This window comes from Elephas maximus, chromosome 1, assembly GCF_024166365.1.
Source record: "Elephas maximus indicus isolate mEleMax1 chromosome 1, mEleMax1 primary haplotype, whole genome shotgun sequence".
NCBI lineage: Eukaryota > Metazoa > Chordata > Mammalia > Proboscidea > Elephantidae > Elephas > Elephas maximus.
Window position 1 is genome coordinate 27951711 of NC_064819.1, and position 19335 is coordinate 27971045.

The following is a 19335-nucleotide window of genomic DNA, read 5'->3' on the forward strand; positions in this document are numbered from 1 at the left end:
ATAGCAATAAATCTAAATCAGCTAAGCTCTCCTGTAAAATGAGAAGACTTTTGTATTGGATCTTAAAGCAAAACCAATTTAGTACTCTCTACAGGAGACCCTCTGATTGAAAACTTTGAAAGTAAAATGGTGGGCAATTGTATACTAAAATCCATTGCCGTCGAGTTGATTCTGACTCATAGTGACGCTATAGGACAGAATAGAACTGCTCAACAGGGTTTCCAAGGAGTGGTTGGTGGGTTTGAACTGCTGACCTTTTGGTTAGCAGCCAAGGTCTTAACCACTATGCCACCAGGGCTCCTCACACCCAGTAGAATGGATATTATTTAAAAGAAAAAAAAAAAAACTTAAGAGACATTTCACTGAAGAGGATAAACAGATTACAAGTAAAGCCCATGAAAAGATATTCAATATCATTAGTCATTACAGAAGTGCAAATTAAAACCACAATGAGATTTCACTACACACGTATCAGATTAGCTAAAATAAAAAATACTGGCAGCACTCAATGTTGATGAAGAGTGGAGAAATAAGATCACTTGTACATTGCTGACGAGAATGTAAAATGGGACAGCCACTCTGGAAAAGTATGGCAGTTTCTTATAAACATGCAACTACCTACCATACAGCACAGTCGTTGCACTTCTGGGCATTGACCCCAGAGAAATAAAGACTCGTGTTGACACAAAAACCTGCACACATATGTTTATAGCAACTGTATTGGTAATAGCCGGAAACTGAAATCAGCCTAGAAGTACTCTAACAGGTGAATGGTTCAATAAACTGTGGTGTATCTAGCAATAAAAAGGAACAAACAATTGATACAGGCAACAACTGGATGATCTGCAGAGAATTATACTGAGTAAAAAATGCCAATCCCAAAAGGTTACATACTTACTATCTGTTCCTCTTTATTTATATAACAACCTTGAAATGATAAGATTATACACAAAAAAGGCAACAGGTGGGATCCTTATGGTGAGGTAAATGATCTGTATCTTGACTGTATCAATATCCTGACTATGATATTGTGCTGTAGTTTTGCAAGATGTTACTATTAGAGAAAGCTTGGTAAAAGCTACTGAGGTTCTCTCAGTATTATTTCTCACAACTGCATGTGAATCTGCAATTATCTCAAAATAAGTTCAATTTTTTTAAAAGCTAAAGGAGGATTTTTTTTTTCCTTTGGCTTCGAAATTACTGAAAATTGATACAACAAGGTTGTCAACATTTGATATACTTACACATTATTTCATGAAAACTATTTTAAAAAATCATGTTCCAATGCCATTGTTTGAACATCAGCTGTAGTTTGTCAATGTGTAGGACTAGGCTTCTGCAATTGGTTGCATTACTTATCATTATTATGTTTATCAACAACACTAAGTCACTAAGACTCTTAAAAAAAATTCATTAATAAAATTAAGAGGATTCTCTTGAGGGGTATTTTAAAATCTTACATTGGCAACAAAGAAAAGTTTGAATGTCTCATCCTGCATATGAAATTAGATGGGTCACTACAGAAAAATGCTTTAAACATATTTTGTTCACTCTTTGAAATGATTGTGTAACGCTTTGTTTTGATCAATATGGAAGCAAAACCAAAAATGGAGCTGTTGTGAAACTGACATATCTTTTGTTATTTGAAAAATTAAAATCCTTCTTCAACTGCGATAAGGTAGATCTCCTTAAAATGAAGGGAATTATAGTAAGATTTGTCAGCAAATTTATACTGTGTTCAGATAACCTCATTCACCAAGACTTTTCAAAATTTCCATCTTTGCATCAATTAGATAAGAGTAGTCTTAAGGACAGATTTGGAAATATACTGATCTTATTAAAGGTAGTTTAAAGATACAATGATTAAAGATCTACGTGGAAAATTGTCACCCAATATTTGCAGGATAATGTAGGCAAGACATCTGTTCTGCCAGTGAATGATTTAATCCACCTAATTAGAAGAAGTGCTGGATCTAATTCAAACTTTCGTATCCACTTCTTTGGAAAGAAGACACACTACGTATTTGTTTGGAACAGATTTCAATGGACTATTGCAGTTACTACAAAGGGTGAATAGTTAAGCGGAAAGTCGACATACTTTCAACGAAACTTAGAACTAAAATTATTAACATGGATATTTTCATCAGCAGCATCCCCTTAGATTAATTTTGTAAATAAATGTCATTTTTAAATGAAGTGTTTAAATTTTATTTGCATGAGAAACCTGTTGTGAAAATGACATCTTTAACTCCAAGCAGCAAGGGGAAAAAAAATGTGCGCGAGGAAGGGACAGAGCTGAGAATGGTTGTCCTGGTGTCTGAGCGACTGGCGGTTGCGCGATGGGCGAGAGAGCGCCCCCTTGAGGCGTTGGCTGTTCGGCTCGCTGGCCGAATGGAGCCCAAGCTGTTAGCCTCTCCCCTCGACAACCATGATGTGAGAATCTTTTATCAAACAGGTGACTATTAAACCGTACTCAGAGGTGGATTTTCCAACAGGCAAAGTAAGCACCTTGCTTACCAGATCACCTGTAGTGAACAATTTCATGTCTTTTCACCACACTTTAGATTCTGCTTCTAGGTATGGCTGGCATCTGTCTCTCTCCCAACCAACCCCATTGCACCTTCCTACAGATTCAAAGCTTCTTCAAATTTACAGCCCCTGGCAGGGATGGATTACCCAGTGAGCAAGTCACCACTGAAACCCATGTGAAATTGTTCATTACAGATTAGGGAGTAAGCACAAGTAAACCCGTGCTTAGCTTGCTTACTGAGTAACCTGCCTCTGGCCACACTGTGCCAAGAGCCGTGGCTAGGAGCCATTAGGTAAGACCGAGGAGGAGCAATGGGGAATACCAAAGCGGACTTTTCCCCAAGGCCCAGGCCGTTGGCCCGCCAAGCAGCAAAGACCCAGAGGGGGCGGGGCCGGGCGCGCGGCCGGGGGCTGGCCTGTTGCCCGGGAAACCGCTGGGCAGGCATCCGCAGCGTCCAGGTGCCGGTTTCAGTTGAACGGCTGCCGGTGGACCAGCAGTTCGTTACATTACGTTAAGGCCCGGGCCGGTCAACCGGTGAAGAGTCCCCCCAGAGGCGCCGGGCACCGAGGCCCCTGCGACTACGTGGTTGCAGTTAGGCAGCCAGGGGCACCAAGGGCGATGGAGCTGGTTGGGGTCGGTGGTGCCCTGACCTGGGGGTGTCTCTGGACTGGGCCGCCGGATCCGCGGTTCGCTGCCCGGTCCTCATTTCTTACAGATCGAGGCCTGTATCCCCTAGTGGAGCGCATGGGAAAGGGAGAATCTGCAGAGAGAGCCGCTCCTCCACGTGGGTAAGAAAACGCCCTCCTCAAGGTTAGACTTGGCCTGGTCCGCCCAGAAGAGGAGGACCAACTGGACTTGAGGGTCACAAGCTGGACACAAGTCCACAGCTCTAGCAAGCTCCCCCAGTAGCCTCTGGAGGTCACAAACCACTTCCTGCTTCTGGCTTGGAGAGGGAATATGTTGACCATGAAATATCCTTGAAGGAATTGGAGTTAAGGCCTGCAAGTCACATTTTCAGGTGGGAGTCTGTAGTTGCCCACCTAGGGTCCACAGGAGTTTGGCCCCAAATACCCAGGTGTGGGTTTCACTGATAATCAGTGGTCTAATTGGCAAAGGGATGTCCTATCTACCCACTTCGTCCCCACAATACCTCTTTCCAAGGGGTTTTCACAGGCTCAAAAACTCACTCTTTCTCAGTGAATCCCAGTAGATGGGATTTCGAGGTTCCCCTTTGAAGTTCGAGTTCCTCAAGGATAGCCTAGGGAATCTCACCACTTTCTTGACTTTCACGCATCTGGAATTTCTCCAGAGACATAAGCCCCAACTGGGACCGGCTTCATTGGGGCATGGCCTGTGTAGTCTCAGGGGGCTCCACACTGGGAAGAGCCCTGGGATGGTTTCAGTGCTCTGCCGTTGCAGTCTTGAAATTCTTAACTTTTGAACAAGGCACTCAACATTTTTATTTTGCATTAAAACCCACTACTGTTGAGTAGATTCCAACTCATATTGACCCTGCAGGGCAGAGCAGAACTGCCCAAGAGAGCTTTTGTCTTTACGGAAGCAGACTGCCACATCCTTCTCCCGTGGAGCGAGGGCTGGTGGATTTAAACCACCAACCTTTTGATTAGCAGCTGAGTGCTTAACCACTGCACGACCAGAGCTCTTCCCTCCCACAATATGTTGTTAGGTTGTTAGGTGCCATCGAGTCGGTTCCTACTCATAGCAACTCTATGTACAACAGAAGGAAACACTGCCTAGTCTTGAACCAACCTCACAATCGTTGTTATGCTTGAACCCATTGTTGTAGCCACTGTGTCAGTCCATTTCGTTGAGAACCTTCCTCTTTTTTGCTGACCATCTACTTTACCAAGCATGATGTCCTTCTCCAATGGCTGGTCCCTCCTGGTAACATAACCAAACTACCTGAGACAAAGTCTCACCGTCCTTGCTTCTAAGGAGCACTCTGGCTGTACTTCTAAAATATAGGAGTCCTCTAATTGTATTGGCATGGAATCCTGGGCTCAGGACGGCTTCGTGTCCTCCTCACTCAGGCGTAGAGGTTGTTGTTCTCCCCCCACTGCCATCACCACACACACGCCCTTACTCAACAGTGAAGATTTTCTGCCCCTTCTCCAGTGACTTTGGGCTATTCTTAGGTAAGGAAGGGTCTGCGCAGGACTTTTGCCTTTCCCACAGTGGGAGCTTACTCCCCTCCTACAGACCTTCACCACCAAGGAGGGCTCTCTCTGGTCTCCTGCCTTGTCCCAAATCTTTCTTGTCAGTACCCAGTACAGATCCATGGAGAAGAGACTAAAAATAGGTCCAAACTTTCTTTCTGTCTAAGGCTCCCAGGGGTTCTGTACTCTCATGCTAGACCATAGTTGGCCTTTATCAATTCACTAACAGTTTTAGCTGGATTCTTACCTGCCTGTATAGTACTTGGTGTCTCTTCTTCTTGTGCTTTGCCACAGGTGAGCCACTTCTCACATCTTGTCTCTCTTTGGTGGGGCAAGTCTTGGATTTTAGGCTCTTTGATTGCTCTTAGACTTTAGCTAGGGTGACCAACCATCCCAGTGTGCCTGGGACTGAGGAGAGTCCTAGAACATGGGATTTTCAATGGGAAAACCAAAAACTTCCAGTAGTCACCCTGACCTCAGTTCTCTGTTGGATTCAAAAAAAGTTATGATTTTGCAATTTTTATGATCGTTGGGGTCAGAGTGACACTCTAGATTTCTTTGGATTAGGCAGAAGCCAAACTATTGAAATGTTTATGCATGTTGAATCTGAACAAAAGTGTTCCTTGAGGTAGTGAGAAGCCATGTGAGAAGCATCTGTGTCTTCCTAAGGCAGGGGGATCCCTGTGAAATTTTCCCTAAAATAAAGAATCAGCAAATTGAGGTTAGCCTTTGTCATTCTTTTGTCTGTCAGCAGCAGATTCATCTGATTGCTTGAGTGAATCATATTTGAAGAGATGGATCTGCACCTATTCTTTCCACAACAAATTTTATTTCTACTAGGTGAGCACCTCCTATAGTTTTTAAAAGAAACTAAAAAAAAAAAAAAGAGCTTTATGATCTTTTCAATCAGCTTTCAACAAGAATATGGACCATTTGTGTGTGCTCACATATGTGTAATCTTGTTATCAACTGTCTGGAGTCATATTTGATTTACATTGTTATCAGTGGTACATTTCATTTTTGTTTTTTATTTCAGACCTTATGGGAGCTAGGAGTGTTTGGGACCCCTACAGCACTAATGGCTATGAGGTAGGCAGCCTCAAGGCATTATTGACATGTGATGATGAAGGCTCTATCATTTTCTCAGTTGCTTCTTTGAGTATCCAGGAGAACTACTTATGACCTTTGAGTGAACTTCCAGGCTGTGCATGTGATCTCTTCCTACTGAATGGTCAAGACAGTGACTTCAGTATAGTAAAAAATGGCACTTTTTTGCATAAATCATAAGACCTAGAACATTTATAATCTCAACAGCTATGGGGTTTTTTGTGGCTGTAAATATAGTAAGAGCTAAGACTTGTGTAGCGTTTATTATGTACCAAGGCATTGTTCCAAGAGTTTTACATACAAGAACACATGGAACCCTCACACATATAAACTTTACATAAACCCTATCAAACCGAGTATTATTTTTTTAATAATATTTTATTGTGTTTTTGGTGAAGGTTTACACAGCAGTTTAGGTTCCCATTCAACAGTTTCTGTGCAAGTCGTTTAGTGACGTTGGTTACATTCTTCAAAACATGTGAACATTCTCATTATGTCTGTTCTGGTTGTTTCACTTCCACAAATCTAGTTTCCCTTCCCCCTTACATTCTCTCCTTTGTCTTAAAGTAATTGTTGACCATTTGGTCTCATGTAGGTGATCTTTTAAAAGAAGCACAGTACTTCAGGGTGATATTCATTATTTTTTGAGCCAATTTGTTATTTCGCTACAAGACGAGCTCAGGTCAGATTGGTTTCAGTTCAAGGTTTGATGAGTATCTCAGGGCAATAGTCTCAGGGAGTCCTCCAGTCTCAACCAGTCCAATAAGTCTGGTTTTGTTTTTTTTTTTTGTTTTTAGATTCTGTTCCTTATTTTTCTCCAATTTTCTCAGAGTCCATCTTCTGCGGCTCAGATTAGAATGGCTGGTAGTAGTAGCAGGACATCATCTAGTTCTTCTGGTCTCAGGGTAGATGAGGCCTTGGTTCCTGTAGACTGTTTGTCCTGAAGATTAATTTCTTCTTTGAGTCTTTGGTCTCCTCCTTTCTCTTTTGCTCCAGATGAGTAAATGGCTGCTTGCAAGCTTTTAAGACCCCAGACACTACTCACCAAACTAGGATTTAGAACATACTTTTATAAACTATATTACGGAAATTGAGATGTCCCATGAGACGATGGTCCTAATCCTTCAAACCCAGAAATCCAACCTCGAGAAATGTTTGATTATGTCTAAGAAGTATCCATAATTGTGCCCCCATGTGCTTTATGGTATATATATATGAATATATGTGCCTACATTCACATAGATGCATATACATATACGTACACCGATATATACATACATATACACATATATACTTACCTACATACATACATACCTGCACATATATTTTTTGGTTGTTTCTGCCATTGTTTCAAAATTATATATGCTGTAGAAATTACAATAATGTCCTTGTTTCTTGTGTATGTACTTTTTAGTGTCATCATTCACCCTTGTCAAGCTGTATACACTTCACCTGCGTTCTGAATTACCTTTCCCATCAAGAAAAAATAACAAGTGTCTACTATTTACAGAGTGAATCCCCTGTCTCCCTCATCCCTGTTACTTGTTCATGTCATTTCATAAAAGTGAGAATATACAGTATCTGTTTTTTTGTGATTAACTTATTTTGCTCAACGTAACATCCTCCAAACCAAAACCAAACTCATTACCATCAAGTCGATTCCAACTTATAGCAACCCTATAGGACAAAGTAGAACTACCCCATAGAGTTTCCAAGGAGCAGCTGGTGGATTCGAACTGGTGACCTTTTGGAAAGCAGCCAAGCTCTTAACCACTGCACCACCAGGGTTCCTAATGTCCTCCAGGTTCACCCATATTCCAAGATGCTACAGGAACTCATTTTTCTTCATCACTGAGTAGTGTTCTGTTGTATTTTTGTAGATTTTACTTATCCATTCATCCGTTGATGGCCACTCAGGTTGTTTCCATCTTTTTGCTCTTGTGAATAGTGCTGCAGTGAACATAGGTGTGGAAACTAAGTATTATCATCCACGTAAATTTATTACAGAAGAGGAAAATGAAGAACAAAGAGATAAGGAAAGTGGTTAAGGCCACACCGGTGGTAAGTGGTGGCATTGGGACTTGAGCTCAGGTGGTCTGTTTTCAGAATTCTTTTACCTGCTATGACAATAGCCAAAGACACAGAGATGTAAGGATTTCAACCTGCAAGAGGGTATATAGAGAGTGGGAGTTGTGTATATATGAAAAAAACCTTTAAATAACATTTCTATTTCAGGTCATGTACCAATGAAGGATGTACGGAAGGCAAAAGCGGACATGCTAAGGAAAAGGATCCAGAAAATAGTACAGCGATTCCTTGGACTGGCTACAAGTTAAAAGGAAGTGTAAATTGTACAGACAGCTGTGGTCATTTGATGGAAACTTCACGTGACACAAATGACCCGGTAATGGTGAAAATGCTAGAAAAACACTTGCAGGAAGATCTCTACATCTGCATGTAAAATAGTTGAGTACTTTCAGTCTCAAAATTGAAGATTACAGAGAAGTCACTTGCCATACAGAAAAAAAAAATGAGATTTAAAAGATTTATCAATTCCATTCATGCTAAAGTGATTACAGATAAGACCAAGGAATGGTATGTATAAAAAAATTCAGTTTGTAAGTGACAGCATGGATGTTATGACTGTGTTAGCCAGCCCAGTGAGATCCAAGAATAACTATGACATCCCACAGACCTCCTTACCTGTTTGTGGAATCTGGAGGCCACATAAGGAAGATAGGACTGTCAACAGATGTAGCCACAGCAACTTTCATGGAGTCTACTGGCAGGGACTTGGACTTTCTTGAAAGAGTAGGATGCTTTGACGGCTCTGTGATTGGTTTTTCAGGCCATGTGATTGTCACAACGAAGTATAGTTTATGACTATGGGTGCTGTGATACCTTTTAGCCTGACCTGAGGGCAGCCACCAAGATCCTTCCTATACCTACTGGCTGAACTAGGTGGCTTTATACAGCTCTGATTAAATGACATTCAAGTGGGAACCTGATATCCTCACATAGACAAAGAGGGTTGTGTTAAAAGATACAGTGATATAGAAGTTCTGTAGAAGATTCCTCGAAGTTGACTTTGACCATGGTTCAAAATGCAAAGAAGGTTGGTAATCTATTACGACGTCTAGCCCTTGGTAAAATGATAGTATTCTGTGCATTACCATAGCACTCTTGGAGCCCTGGTGGCACTGTGGTTAAAGCACTTGGCTGCTAACTGAAAGGTTGGCGGTTCGAACCTACCAGCTACTCCGTGAAAGATGTGGCAGTCCACTTCTGTAAAGATTTACAGCCTTGGAAACCCCATGGGACAGTTCTGCTCTGTCCTATAGGGTCACTATGAATCGGAATTGAGGACACTGGGTTTGGTAGCATTCTCATCCTCAAGACAAGTGAAACAACCAATTTAGCAAGTTCAGTTGTGTCATGATAAATGGGAATTTTCTACCCAAAAGAATTGAGTGCAGGTGTACTTTTGAAGGGTTACTTGAATGTTTAAGGTATTGTCAGCAATGAGGAGAAAGGAGGGCGCTGCTCTACTAACAGCAACTCAGTGGTGCTTGTTCTTTATATATATATATATATATATATATATATATATATATATATATATAATGATTATTAACTCTTTAAGTTAAAGTGATCCCACAAAGGACTGGATTTGAAGCTGGGTGAAGGATACACTGTGAGTAAGGGGCCAGAGGACATTGGGTTGGAGGTGTTTTATGAGTGTGGCTTCTCGAGTCTCCTCAGCTCCTCCCAGCAGATATTTAGTCATGTTCTTCCTGCTCAGGGTGGGGGGCTTACCAAGCCCCTGATTTTCCCTACTACATTATGCTGAAATCCCAGTATGTTAACTCACTATGGTTTAAAAAAAAAAAAAAAACTGCCTTTCACAAGCCAGGTCATCTGTCATGCAGCGTTCAGAATCTGGAAACAATCCTTGCTAAGCCATCAGCCCCATCTTGCTATACTGCCTGCAGTTTATGATAATGATTAGGCATCGTACGAACACAATCATACTGCAACGGTGTTAAGAAGGAGGTGGCTGTCAAGGGCAAGTGCACTGAGCTCTCTGCAATGTCAAGAGCTATAGTTGGAGCTGAGCAAAGTAGGCCTGGCCAGGTCTTAGCACATACGTATATGTGCAGTCATCTCTCGGTATTGGTTATTGTGAAAATGATGATTCTAATTGTCTGGGATTGGTTAGTGGCTTCAGTCCTGTTCACTTCTGTAGATTCTTGACTTTACCTTTCTCTGATAATTCCTTACTATTTTGTTATCTCTTTGATGCTTAAAAGAATATTTTAAAAATATTTTATCCAGTTTTTTAGTTGTTTTCAGCTGGAGGACTGATCCAAATAACCATTGCCAGGAATGGTAAATGTGGAAAATAAATTATTAATGCACAGTATTTTTTTAAAAAATGCTGCAGTTTTTTCAAAACATTAAAAAAAAATGGATGTTTATATCCTTGAAAAAAAAAAAAAAAAAAGAGCCCTTTTTAGCCCACAACTTTAACCAGATATGAGAAGCACAAGATGGTTTGGGTATAAAAACCCTACTGGTAAAAAGATAAACAGGGTTGTATGTGTGGCCTATACCCACTCCAAAGTGCAGCCCTTCTGGTATTTACTCAATGGGTTCCAAGGAATCTTTCCCACAACTTCAGAAAGCCTCACAAAATGCAGAGGTGTGCCTAGTACCGGACCCTTTTGCGGTTGCGGCACTTTCTATGAGGTTCAATTTTTCCATCGCTTTAACCGGGCTGGAGAAGTCAAACTTCGGAAGCACAGGTGGCTTACATTCTTATCCCAAAGAAAGTTTCTGTCTGAAATAGCTTACGGATGTCCGAAAGTTGACTTACTGCCAAGTTTCTAAGCATTTGATGGATAATATTTTAACCACCTCCCACCTCCCAAGTTGATATTGCACCATGTTTTGGGGTTTGTTTTTCCTGTTTGTCTCCTGTGTTGGGTTGATCCCTCGAATTAGGCAAGATTCTCAGAGATGATGCATCATCCCAATCTCGTCCTGACAAATCAGAATAGAATCTTTCTGGGCAAGGCTGGGTCTGTTATATTTAGATACCCTTTGAGGGGGTAAACCTGGTGCCACTGAGTTGACTCTGACTCATAGCAACCCTATAGGACAGAGTAGAACTGCCCCAGAGGGTCTGGCAGGGATAGCTGGTGGATTCCAACTGCTGACCTTTTTGTCAGCAGCCATAGCTCTTAACAGCTACGCTACCAGGGCTCCTTTGAGGGGATAAAGGAGATGGAAATCCAGTAATGCTACAAGGGTCCATTTGGAAGGCAAACTAACAACACTTTCCAGAGGCCAGATGTTTACAGTCTGGTAAAAATACCTCATCTTGAATACTCTAATTGGTGCTTGACAATTAGGATTCATTACGATCCCTGCAGGCAAGGGTTGGGGTAGGAGGGAACCAGCTTTGCCAGCTGTTTCTACAATTCTTTAAGGGTGCTCAGCAGTCTCTTGATGCATGTCAGTATCCCCTGAAGGTGGTAAGGGTTGCTTGTGGTGGAGTCCATGACCCCTGTAAGCTTGTGTGTGGGTCAGCAGAAATGTCAGACTTTAATCGCTATGGTAGCAAGCATCACCTTCTCTCAGATAAGGGCTACAACCCAACTAGTTATAATATCAATGCCTTCCCCCAGTGCCTTTCTTTTCCCTCCCTGAATCTGTAGGTTTACGGGATCGTGCAGGATAGCAGTCCCAGTGGATCAGAGGGGCACTGAGTCTCCTCAAAAAATTTTTTTCATTTATCAACTTAGATGGTGATGTTGTTGATATCTAAACCAGTAAAGCTATATTCTACCTTGTTACTGAACCTAATATTCATGTTTTGAATATAGACTTTCAAACTATACCACAGCATGTGGGAACTTTCCAGTTCACAATTCACAAATAACGAGAGAGTGGGGACTTCCCAAGCGACAAAGGGCCTTCCTAGCCTTCTAGCATTTTTTATGTGACAAGGCAAATCACGGCCCACCACAGTCCACCCCTTAGTTGGTAACTTTTGTCCAGGCCAACATGATGCCACCACTTATTTTAATATAACTTGTCATATAAAAAAAAGAAAGAGAAATATTGCTCCACAAATAATAAAACTCTTCATTATTAATTTCCATTTTATTAAAAGTTGTGGAGGACCAGGACCACATGAAGCCTGCTCAGTTTAGATACTTCCTTATGGACATGTCTTGCCTAATTCCATGTGTCTGGGCAGTTGTCTGGGATATAGGTGCAAGGATTGATGGAAATTCTAATGATCAATATAGCACACGCACCTCTCTTCCTAACTAGAATATAATCCAAAGACGTGTGGTTTTGGACCACCATATTTCTTAATGCTACCATTTCTTCATCATCACTGCTGCATAACTCATTGTACATAGTAACTCCATTATACCCAGCAAAAAACCTGTCAGTCTGAACTTTGGAAATTGTAAATTCTGTTCCTGAGCCTAATATGAATTTTTGGGAGCCATTTAGTGGCTTAACACTAGCCTGGTCAGCCTCAAATAGCAACTCTAACTGTATTCCTCAGACAGCCACTGGTAGGTGTGTAATCTCACACCCCATAGGCAGAAGAATTAGGAGTGGATCTTCACTTTTTACTAAACCCTAAGGTCCAATTTGTGGTACTTAATATGGATGTTATGGTATGGGGCTTTTATGTGCGTCCTCGATGTTGCAAGTACTGGTGCCTATTCCTTTCAGCTAGGACTTAGAGAAGCTTATATAGATAGCCCTGGGGACTATGCTTAGGAGAGGAGGGGCCAGGAAATATCTAGGGAATTGAGGAATGGATCTTCTCTCTGACAGTTCTAATTAAATGCTCAGTTATATTTAGCCATGTTCCCGGCTGGTAGAGTATTGATAAGTCTAATTGTCGGCATTCCTACGTGTGCTTTCTTTTATAGCCCCAGTAGGCCTTCCATGTATTATCGCTTTTCTCTTAAATTTAGCCTTTGTGCAGGCTCTTCCTGTGCAACTGTTCTGATATTTTACTGGGCACCATAATTTCCCATTCTTCAGTTGCTCTGGAATGAAGTATATAACTCCTGCACTTGGAATCCGTATTCTGTATCTGCAGCTTCTAGATTGATTAGATGGATTACTTTGGCATATAGCTGAAGAGGCCCAGTTTAGTATTTTCTTGAGAAAAGTCAACTCCTACAGGTGCTCTGAGTCCCCTGAGAGTACCTAGGGCAATGAGAGTGATCATTCCTTCAAAGTAGACCTGCCCTCCCCTGTAATCATTGCTGTTGGGCTAGAATGAGAGCCACTAACTTATTGGTTATAACTTTATTTCAATTGATATTATAGCCAGCCCTTCTGGACTTATCTTCACTTCTTGCATGTGGACAGCAGATATCTTCTTGAGCTTCGTTCCAGTAGTTGCCATGCAGAGTGAGGTCCAGATAACAGTTATATGTTGTTGGCAATGCCTGGTCAGAGCTCTTAGCACAAAGAGTCCCCAGAGGTGAGCATTCCACTCACCCTCTTCACTGGGAATTAATACCTGGAGAAGTATAATAAACAGTATTCTTTGAGAAGGCTTTAAATGAGGATGACCTCAAGAACCCTAGCTAGTAAAGCCAGGGTTCTCAAGGGAGGAGACTTCACACCAGTCAAATATGGTGGCAGCCCAGCCCTTCAGTTCTTCCCCCACATCCTTGAAGGCTTATTTCTTTAGTGATTGGAGCCAAATGGTCACTGTAGAAATTTTTATGGAAAGAATGGTGAAGTCATGCACAACAAATAGAAGAGTGTCAACCAGATGCTTTCTGCAGCTTGCTAAAGTCAGTGTTTGGCCAACCTGGCTGGACTGTGATAGGCAGCTAAAGGTTTTTTGCTGCTAAAGTGTGGGGTATACCTTCCCCATCTTCATTACCCATCCAGTGTTCAGGCCTCTCTGCCAGAACTCTGAGAGCCTGTGGGCTCCTACAGGGGTAATTGTGGCTTGGTCTCCAATGTTTTATAATCCCTAAAAGCTTTGTCTTTCACCCTGCTTCCTGACTAGCCTGTTACTTGTACATAAGGCCTCCTGTTCCTAAGTGTTCCTAGTGGGGAAGTGTCTTATATGAGGACAGTGGTAACCCCACAAGGGGCTGTCGTTCCAGAACTGTCTGAAGCTTGAGTATTGGAGTTAAGGGGCAGACAGTTCAGTCAGCACTCTCTTTCATTTCTCTTGGTATTCCCTTACCATAGCTTTATGGCTCAGAATCGACTCAACAGCAGTGAGTTTGGTTTTCTTTCAATAGTCAGACCAATAGGTCTTTCTATTGAGACCCTCCCTCTTTCTCTTTTTTAGATCTCCTCCATTTTCTTTAGGTTATTTTGGTAGCTGGAATGCCCAGAAGGCCTCCTAAGCCGTCTTCCTCAAAATGGTGTATAGGAGAGACAGTGCTACTTAGCTACTCCTCTCCTCGTACTTCTTTATTAGCAGAACTTTGATTTGCATGGGGGGTGGCAGTGTGCTCTGCTAAAAAGCTTCATTGTCCATCCTTCACTATAGACAAGATGGCCGCGGGACACAGTTCATGTCAATGAGGTGGAACGAAAGGTAGTTGAGAGGGGTTTTTGGTAAAGCCCCTTACAAGGGAGTAGGCTCAGGACATGTGCACTGTTTCCCTGCTTTCTTCCCCTTCTACCTGCCTGCGGTGTAGGGGAGGCACTGGAAATAGAGCAGATGTCTCACAGCAATGAGGTGACCATGAAAGAAAAGCCAAGAGAACAGCTTGTATCCCATCTGGGAAGACTAGGTTAGCAGGGTGGGTAGACTAGGTTAGCAGGGTGGGTAGGCTAGGTATGAACTCAAGGCAGTGAGACCCCATTATTTTTGCACACTTCCCCTAACCTCACCTCCTTAGGGTTGGAAAAAAAAAAAAATCCCTATGTCACTACTCAGATCCATACTGTTTGCAAATCTTCAACACGTTTACAGTAGAAGTGCTGCAAAAAAAAAAAAAAAGGAAAGGAAAGAAAAAGAAAAGATCTGAGACTTTTCTTATAAATGGGGCGTCCAAGATCCTCCAGTGGTATGGCGGTATGCAGTTTGAAAGTTGTTCAACAGATAGCAAGTTGGTCAGTTTTGACAATTAGGTAAATTATGGATAATATATCTGTAGCAGCTGGCTTTGAAATAGTAGTAATTTGAATGTACATGAGGTATTACAACACATTACCTGTTTTAAGCTGATATTCATAATTTAAGTTTTGCGGGGCTCATTAATTGCGTTTCAGATTTCTACTTATTTTCAGCCAATTATTCCTTTTTGGTGCTATTTATAACAGTGAAGCATTGGAACAGATTAAGATCTCCAAATATAACATGTTACTGCAACAATTTACAAAATTTGAAAAAGAAAAAGTCATGTATTACTCACATGAATTATGGTTATAAAATTGTATCTGTAATGATGGATACATTAAGCATTTTGTCAAAATCCATAGAACTGTACAAAACAAAAAGTGTTGTAAACTATGAACTAAGGTAAATTATGGACTTCAGTTAATAACAATGTATCGGTATTGGTCCATCAATTGTAACAAATATATTACAAGAATGCCAGGTGTTACTAGGGGGCAGGGGCATATGGGAACCCTTTACACTTTTCCTGTAAACCTGAAATTTTTCTAAAATAAAGCCTATTAAAAAATAGTATCTACGGTGTCTCTGTTTTACAGAAAAATTGTTTTCTGCATGTACATATAATCTGGAAGGTTTATATCATCAAGCTCTTAACATTGTTTTTTCTAGATAAATGAGATAATAGATGTTTTAAATGTTCTCTTGGTTTTATTTAATTTTTCTGTAATGAGCTTCCTTATTCGGTTATGAGGCTCAGGTGAGATTAAATCTTTGTCAACTGTGAGGCAATAAAAAGGGTAAATTTTTTTTATGAAATGCTGTTTCAGTGGCCTGACTCCGAGCTGCACTGGGCAGGATGACTAGCTGGCAATGTCTACCTCGGAAGAGTCTGTTTCTGAGTGGAGGTCTGGGATCACCTGTCTTCAGGTTGGGCCAAGGCCTTTGACTTCACTCTAGCATTGATGATGGAAAAAAATTTAATAATTTTCCGCATAGACCTAAAACAGGTTATGTTATGAGTATAGGCCATCTCTCTTCTAATGGAATCTGTGGCCAGTTAGGACTTTTGTTCCTTTTGATAAGACCCATAAATGAAGGTAACTCTCAAGCTCCAGCACACACCTAACAGAGGCCAGGTATCTAGGATAAAAAGATGCAGACGCCCTCTGTGGGCTCTAGACAAAGGGACTCTTAAAATATATATTTAAAACTGTATGATGATGGAAACTGGAATGTATATACATAATGAGCTAGGGTCACAAAAAGTGTGACATAGATATCAAAGGGTCCCCAAACCTCACCTGCTCTGGTCTTTGGAGGTTCAGATACATCAATTCTAGTGCGTCCACACAATGGAAATATATTCAGCAATATAAAGAAACAAATGATGTGAATGTATGTTAAATGTATTATGCTAAGTGAAGGAAACCAGACTCAAAGTTTGTCAAGGGTATACATCCATTTATACTACATTCTGGAAAAGGCAAAACTATAGGGACAAAGCATAGATCAGTGGAGGTGACTGTTGACCACAAAGGAGCAAAGTTTGCTGTCTAATAATCTGCCAGTTAAATGAGACTTAGTCTCTAGTAGGTTTTTCAAGAAGGGTTCACAGGCACAAGATTTCCTGTGTTTTTTTATCTTCAAAACAATGTTTCTATAAACAATGTTTCTTCAAAACAATGTCGCCTGGCTAGGTATAAAATCCTTGGTTCACACTTTCTTTCCTTGAGGTTTTGTTTGTTTGTTTGCTGTTTTTAATTCTCCTCCATTGTTTCCTTGCTTTGTGTGTTATTTTCGAAAATCTGATCCCAGTCTGATTCTTTTGACCTTGTAAATTATTTGATTGGGGCGGGGGCAGGGTACTGGGGGCTTTGAGGTGTTTCTATTTTTTTCCCTTGATCTTTGAAATCATTTTATTAGGTTATGTCTTGGGGTCGATTATTCTAGATTAATCTTCCCAGGTATCCTGTACATCCTGTCACTATGGAGATTAATGTCTTATTTATGGAAACTTTTCTTCAATTATTGTTTTAAAATATTAGTTCCATTGTATTATTTTTCTTCTTTGGAGGCTCCAATTATATCTTGTTCTTTTGCCTGTCTTCCACGTCAAGTCACTTTCTTCCCGACCCTCTTTATTTCTTTCTCTATGTCATTTTAGTATTATTGGTTATCTTCATAATTTTTTTAAGTGCCCTTTACTAAGTTTTCATTTGAGTCCACCCTCCCTTGGATACCTTGATACCTTGGATGCTTTCGTTTCAATTCTGAGATGATTTTCCTTCCATTTATCTCCTGAGTTCAGTAAGCTTTCTTTTAATCTCTTTTCAAAAACTCCACTTATTTTTTACCTATCGATTGAAAGCAGTTTTTCATGTTTCCAAATACTCGTTTAATTTTGTCTGGGGTGTTGTATTGCAGTTTTCTTCCACTTCATTGTGGGTTCTCCCCCCGCCCCAACACTTGGAAGTGTGGAGGATTTTCATCAGTTGTGGTATATTGATTCTCATTTTGTTTTTTTCTTTCTTATAGCAGCTCTGTATAGATTTATTCAAATTTCTTCTATTCTTTTAGTGGATTTGGGATGATTTACAAGTTTCTTAGTTTAATGATGCCCTCTTCTGTCAATGTAGCAAAGTACAGTTTCTTTAATGATTGGGTAAATTTGTTAGTTCTTCAGTATGGTTGAAAAGTATCACCTCCCCAGGAAGAGCCTGTAAAAGCACATAGTATTCTTGCATTACCCCAAGGGAACAACCTCACCATTCTTCACATGGAATGCCATCTCCGAACCATCTCCGCACCATCTCCGCCTCTTTCCTGACTCCTCTCACTCTTTTACCACGTGCCCGCTCTCTCTGGAAACCCGTTTTGGTATGTTCCACTAAAACAAGGAAGTAAACCAAGAAAAAGGCAGTTGTGACATCCAAGAAGAAAAAAGGAATCCACAGAGAAGATAAAAAAAAAACCCAAACCCAGTGCCCTCGAGTCATTCCGACTCATAGCGACCCTCCTTATTCTTTCCTAGATTCTAAACCAAAAACAAAAAACCCACTGCCACGGAGTCGATTCTGACTCATAGCGACCCTATGGACAGAGTAGAACTGCCCCATAGAGTTTCCAAGGAGCGCCTGGTGGAGTCAAACTGCCAACCCTTTGGTTAGCAGCCGTAGCACTTAACCACTATGCCACCAGGGTTTACAGAGGAGATAGGCAAAGGTAATTCCTGGGGTGATGATCAAATGAAGTTCAAAAGAAAATAATCATTGAGTGTAAGACTAGAAAGCCACTAGTTCAGGCAGGTACATCTCCCACAGCCCCTCCTCAAAAAAAAAAAAAAAAAAAAAAAAAAATGAAGGCGATAGAATAATACTTATAAATAAATATACAGAGAAATGTTTTACCGCTCTGTCAAAGTTTGGAGAGAAATTAATGATATTACAAAGAACACTAAGCAAACAAAAAATGCAATTATTAAATCTAGGGGAAGGGGTGTGGGTTTAAAACAAAATGTAACCATGAAACGTCATTATTATCTTTGCGACTCTATCACGTGGCACCAGGGTTGGGCAGTGTAGGTATCCTGATTTTTATTGGTTGAATGAGCAAGTGGGTGGGTGGGTGGGTGCATGGATGAATGGATGCATGGATGGAAGCATGGATGGACAGAGGATCCAATTTGCTTAAGAAATAATAATTTCTGAAAGAAGAGGGCACAGAGAGATATCAGGGGCTATATTCAAAGAATTTAAAATGTACTTTAATCCTGGACTAGAAGAGTTGGAATCGACTCAGTGGCAACCAGCAACAACAGCTAAAGGTTGCTGAGTTAGGCAATAGTAGAAACTTCAGTGCTAAGAACAAATTTGGAAAGTGTTACAGCTCTTGAGTAGTGGCCTGACAGGGTTAGTGTCCTTCCTGCTGGTAAGGACGAAGTCTTGCTATGTGGTGTCTAATGGAATTTACCATGGTCTGGGAGGAAACAACTTACATGAGCAAAACTGAAGGAAAATAAGCTGAGATTATTAATTGCTGGCCAGATATAGCAGACAGTGAGGTCACCATGGTTAGTACAGACCAAACCACTAACTTCCTTTTCTTGGTGAGCAGCACATGGAGCATTATAATCTACCACTGTTGGATTATTTTCTTGTGAGAGTGGTTACTCAGGCTTCTCTGTATTTTTACTCTTCCTCAGAACTCTCAGGTGAACGCTGTTTCATTACTCAGGCTACACACTCTCCCAGTGATTATGCTCTAAGAATGAAGTGTTTCCCGTTTGAAAAGAGGCGTTCACGTAAAGACCTAGCAGACATTTCTCTTTTGATCTCTTTCCACAGAGATGCTTAAGACTAACTGCTTTGTCTCAGCCTGAGCTGCAG

The 19335-nt window shown here is 41.0% G+C and overlaps 2 protein-coding genes and 1 long non-coding RNA gene across 3 annotated transcripts in view; 1 reads left to right on the forward strand and 2 right to left on the reverse strand.

Moving 5' to 3' along the window:
* RTP1 (receptor transporter protein 1) overlaps positions 1–5697 on the reverse strand; it is a 49756-nt gene extending 44059 nt beyond the window's left edge. The window contains exon 1 of the mRNA XM_049880678.1: positions 4955–5697. The gene's annotated coding sequence lies outside the window, so the exon portion shown is untranslated. The remainder of the gene's footprint in view (positions 1–4954) is intronic.
* On the forward strand, positions 3002–9414 carry LOC126073716 (uncharacterized). Its single transcript, XR_007516837.1, has 3 exons — positions 3002–3318; positions 5744–5796; positions 8050–9414. It is a non-coding gene; the product is annotated as an uncharacterized LOC126073716 (long non-coding RNA).
* A 1168-nt stretch (positions 9415–10582) lies between these two features.
* Positions 10583–19335, reverse strand: part of ST6GAL1 (ST6 beta-galactoside alpha-2,6-sialyltransferase 1) — a 159194-nt gene continuing 150441 nt past the window's right edge. Inside the window, exons 9-10 of the mRNA XM_049880664.1 lie at positions 17717–17837; positions 10583–13378 (exon numbers count right to left, since the gene is read on the reverse strand). Coding sequence (XP_049736621.1) covers positions 13372–13378; positions 17717–17837 — 128 coding nt within the window. The 3' untranslated portion in view covers positions 10583–13371. The remainder of the gene's footprint in view (positions 13379–17716; positions 17838–19335) is intronic.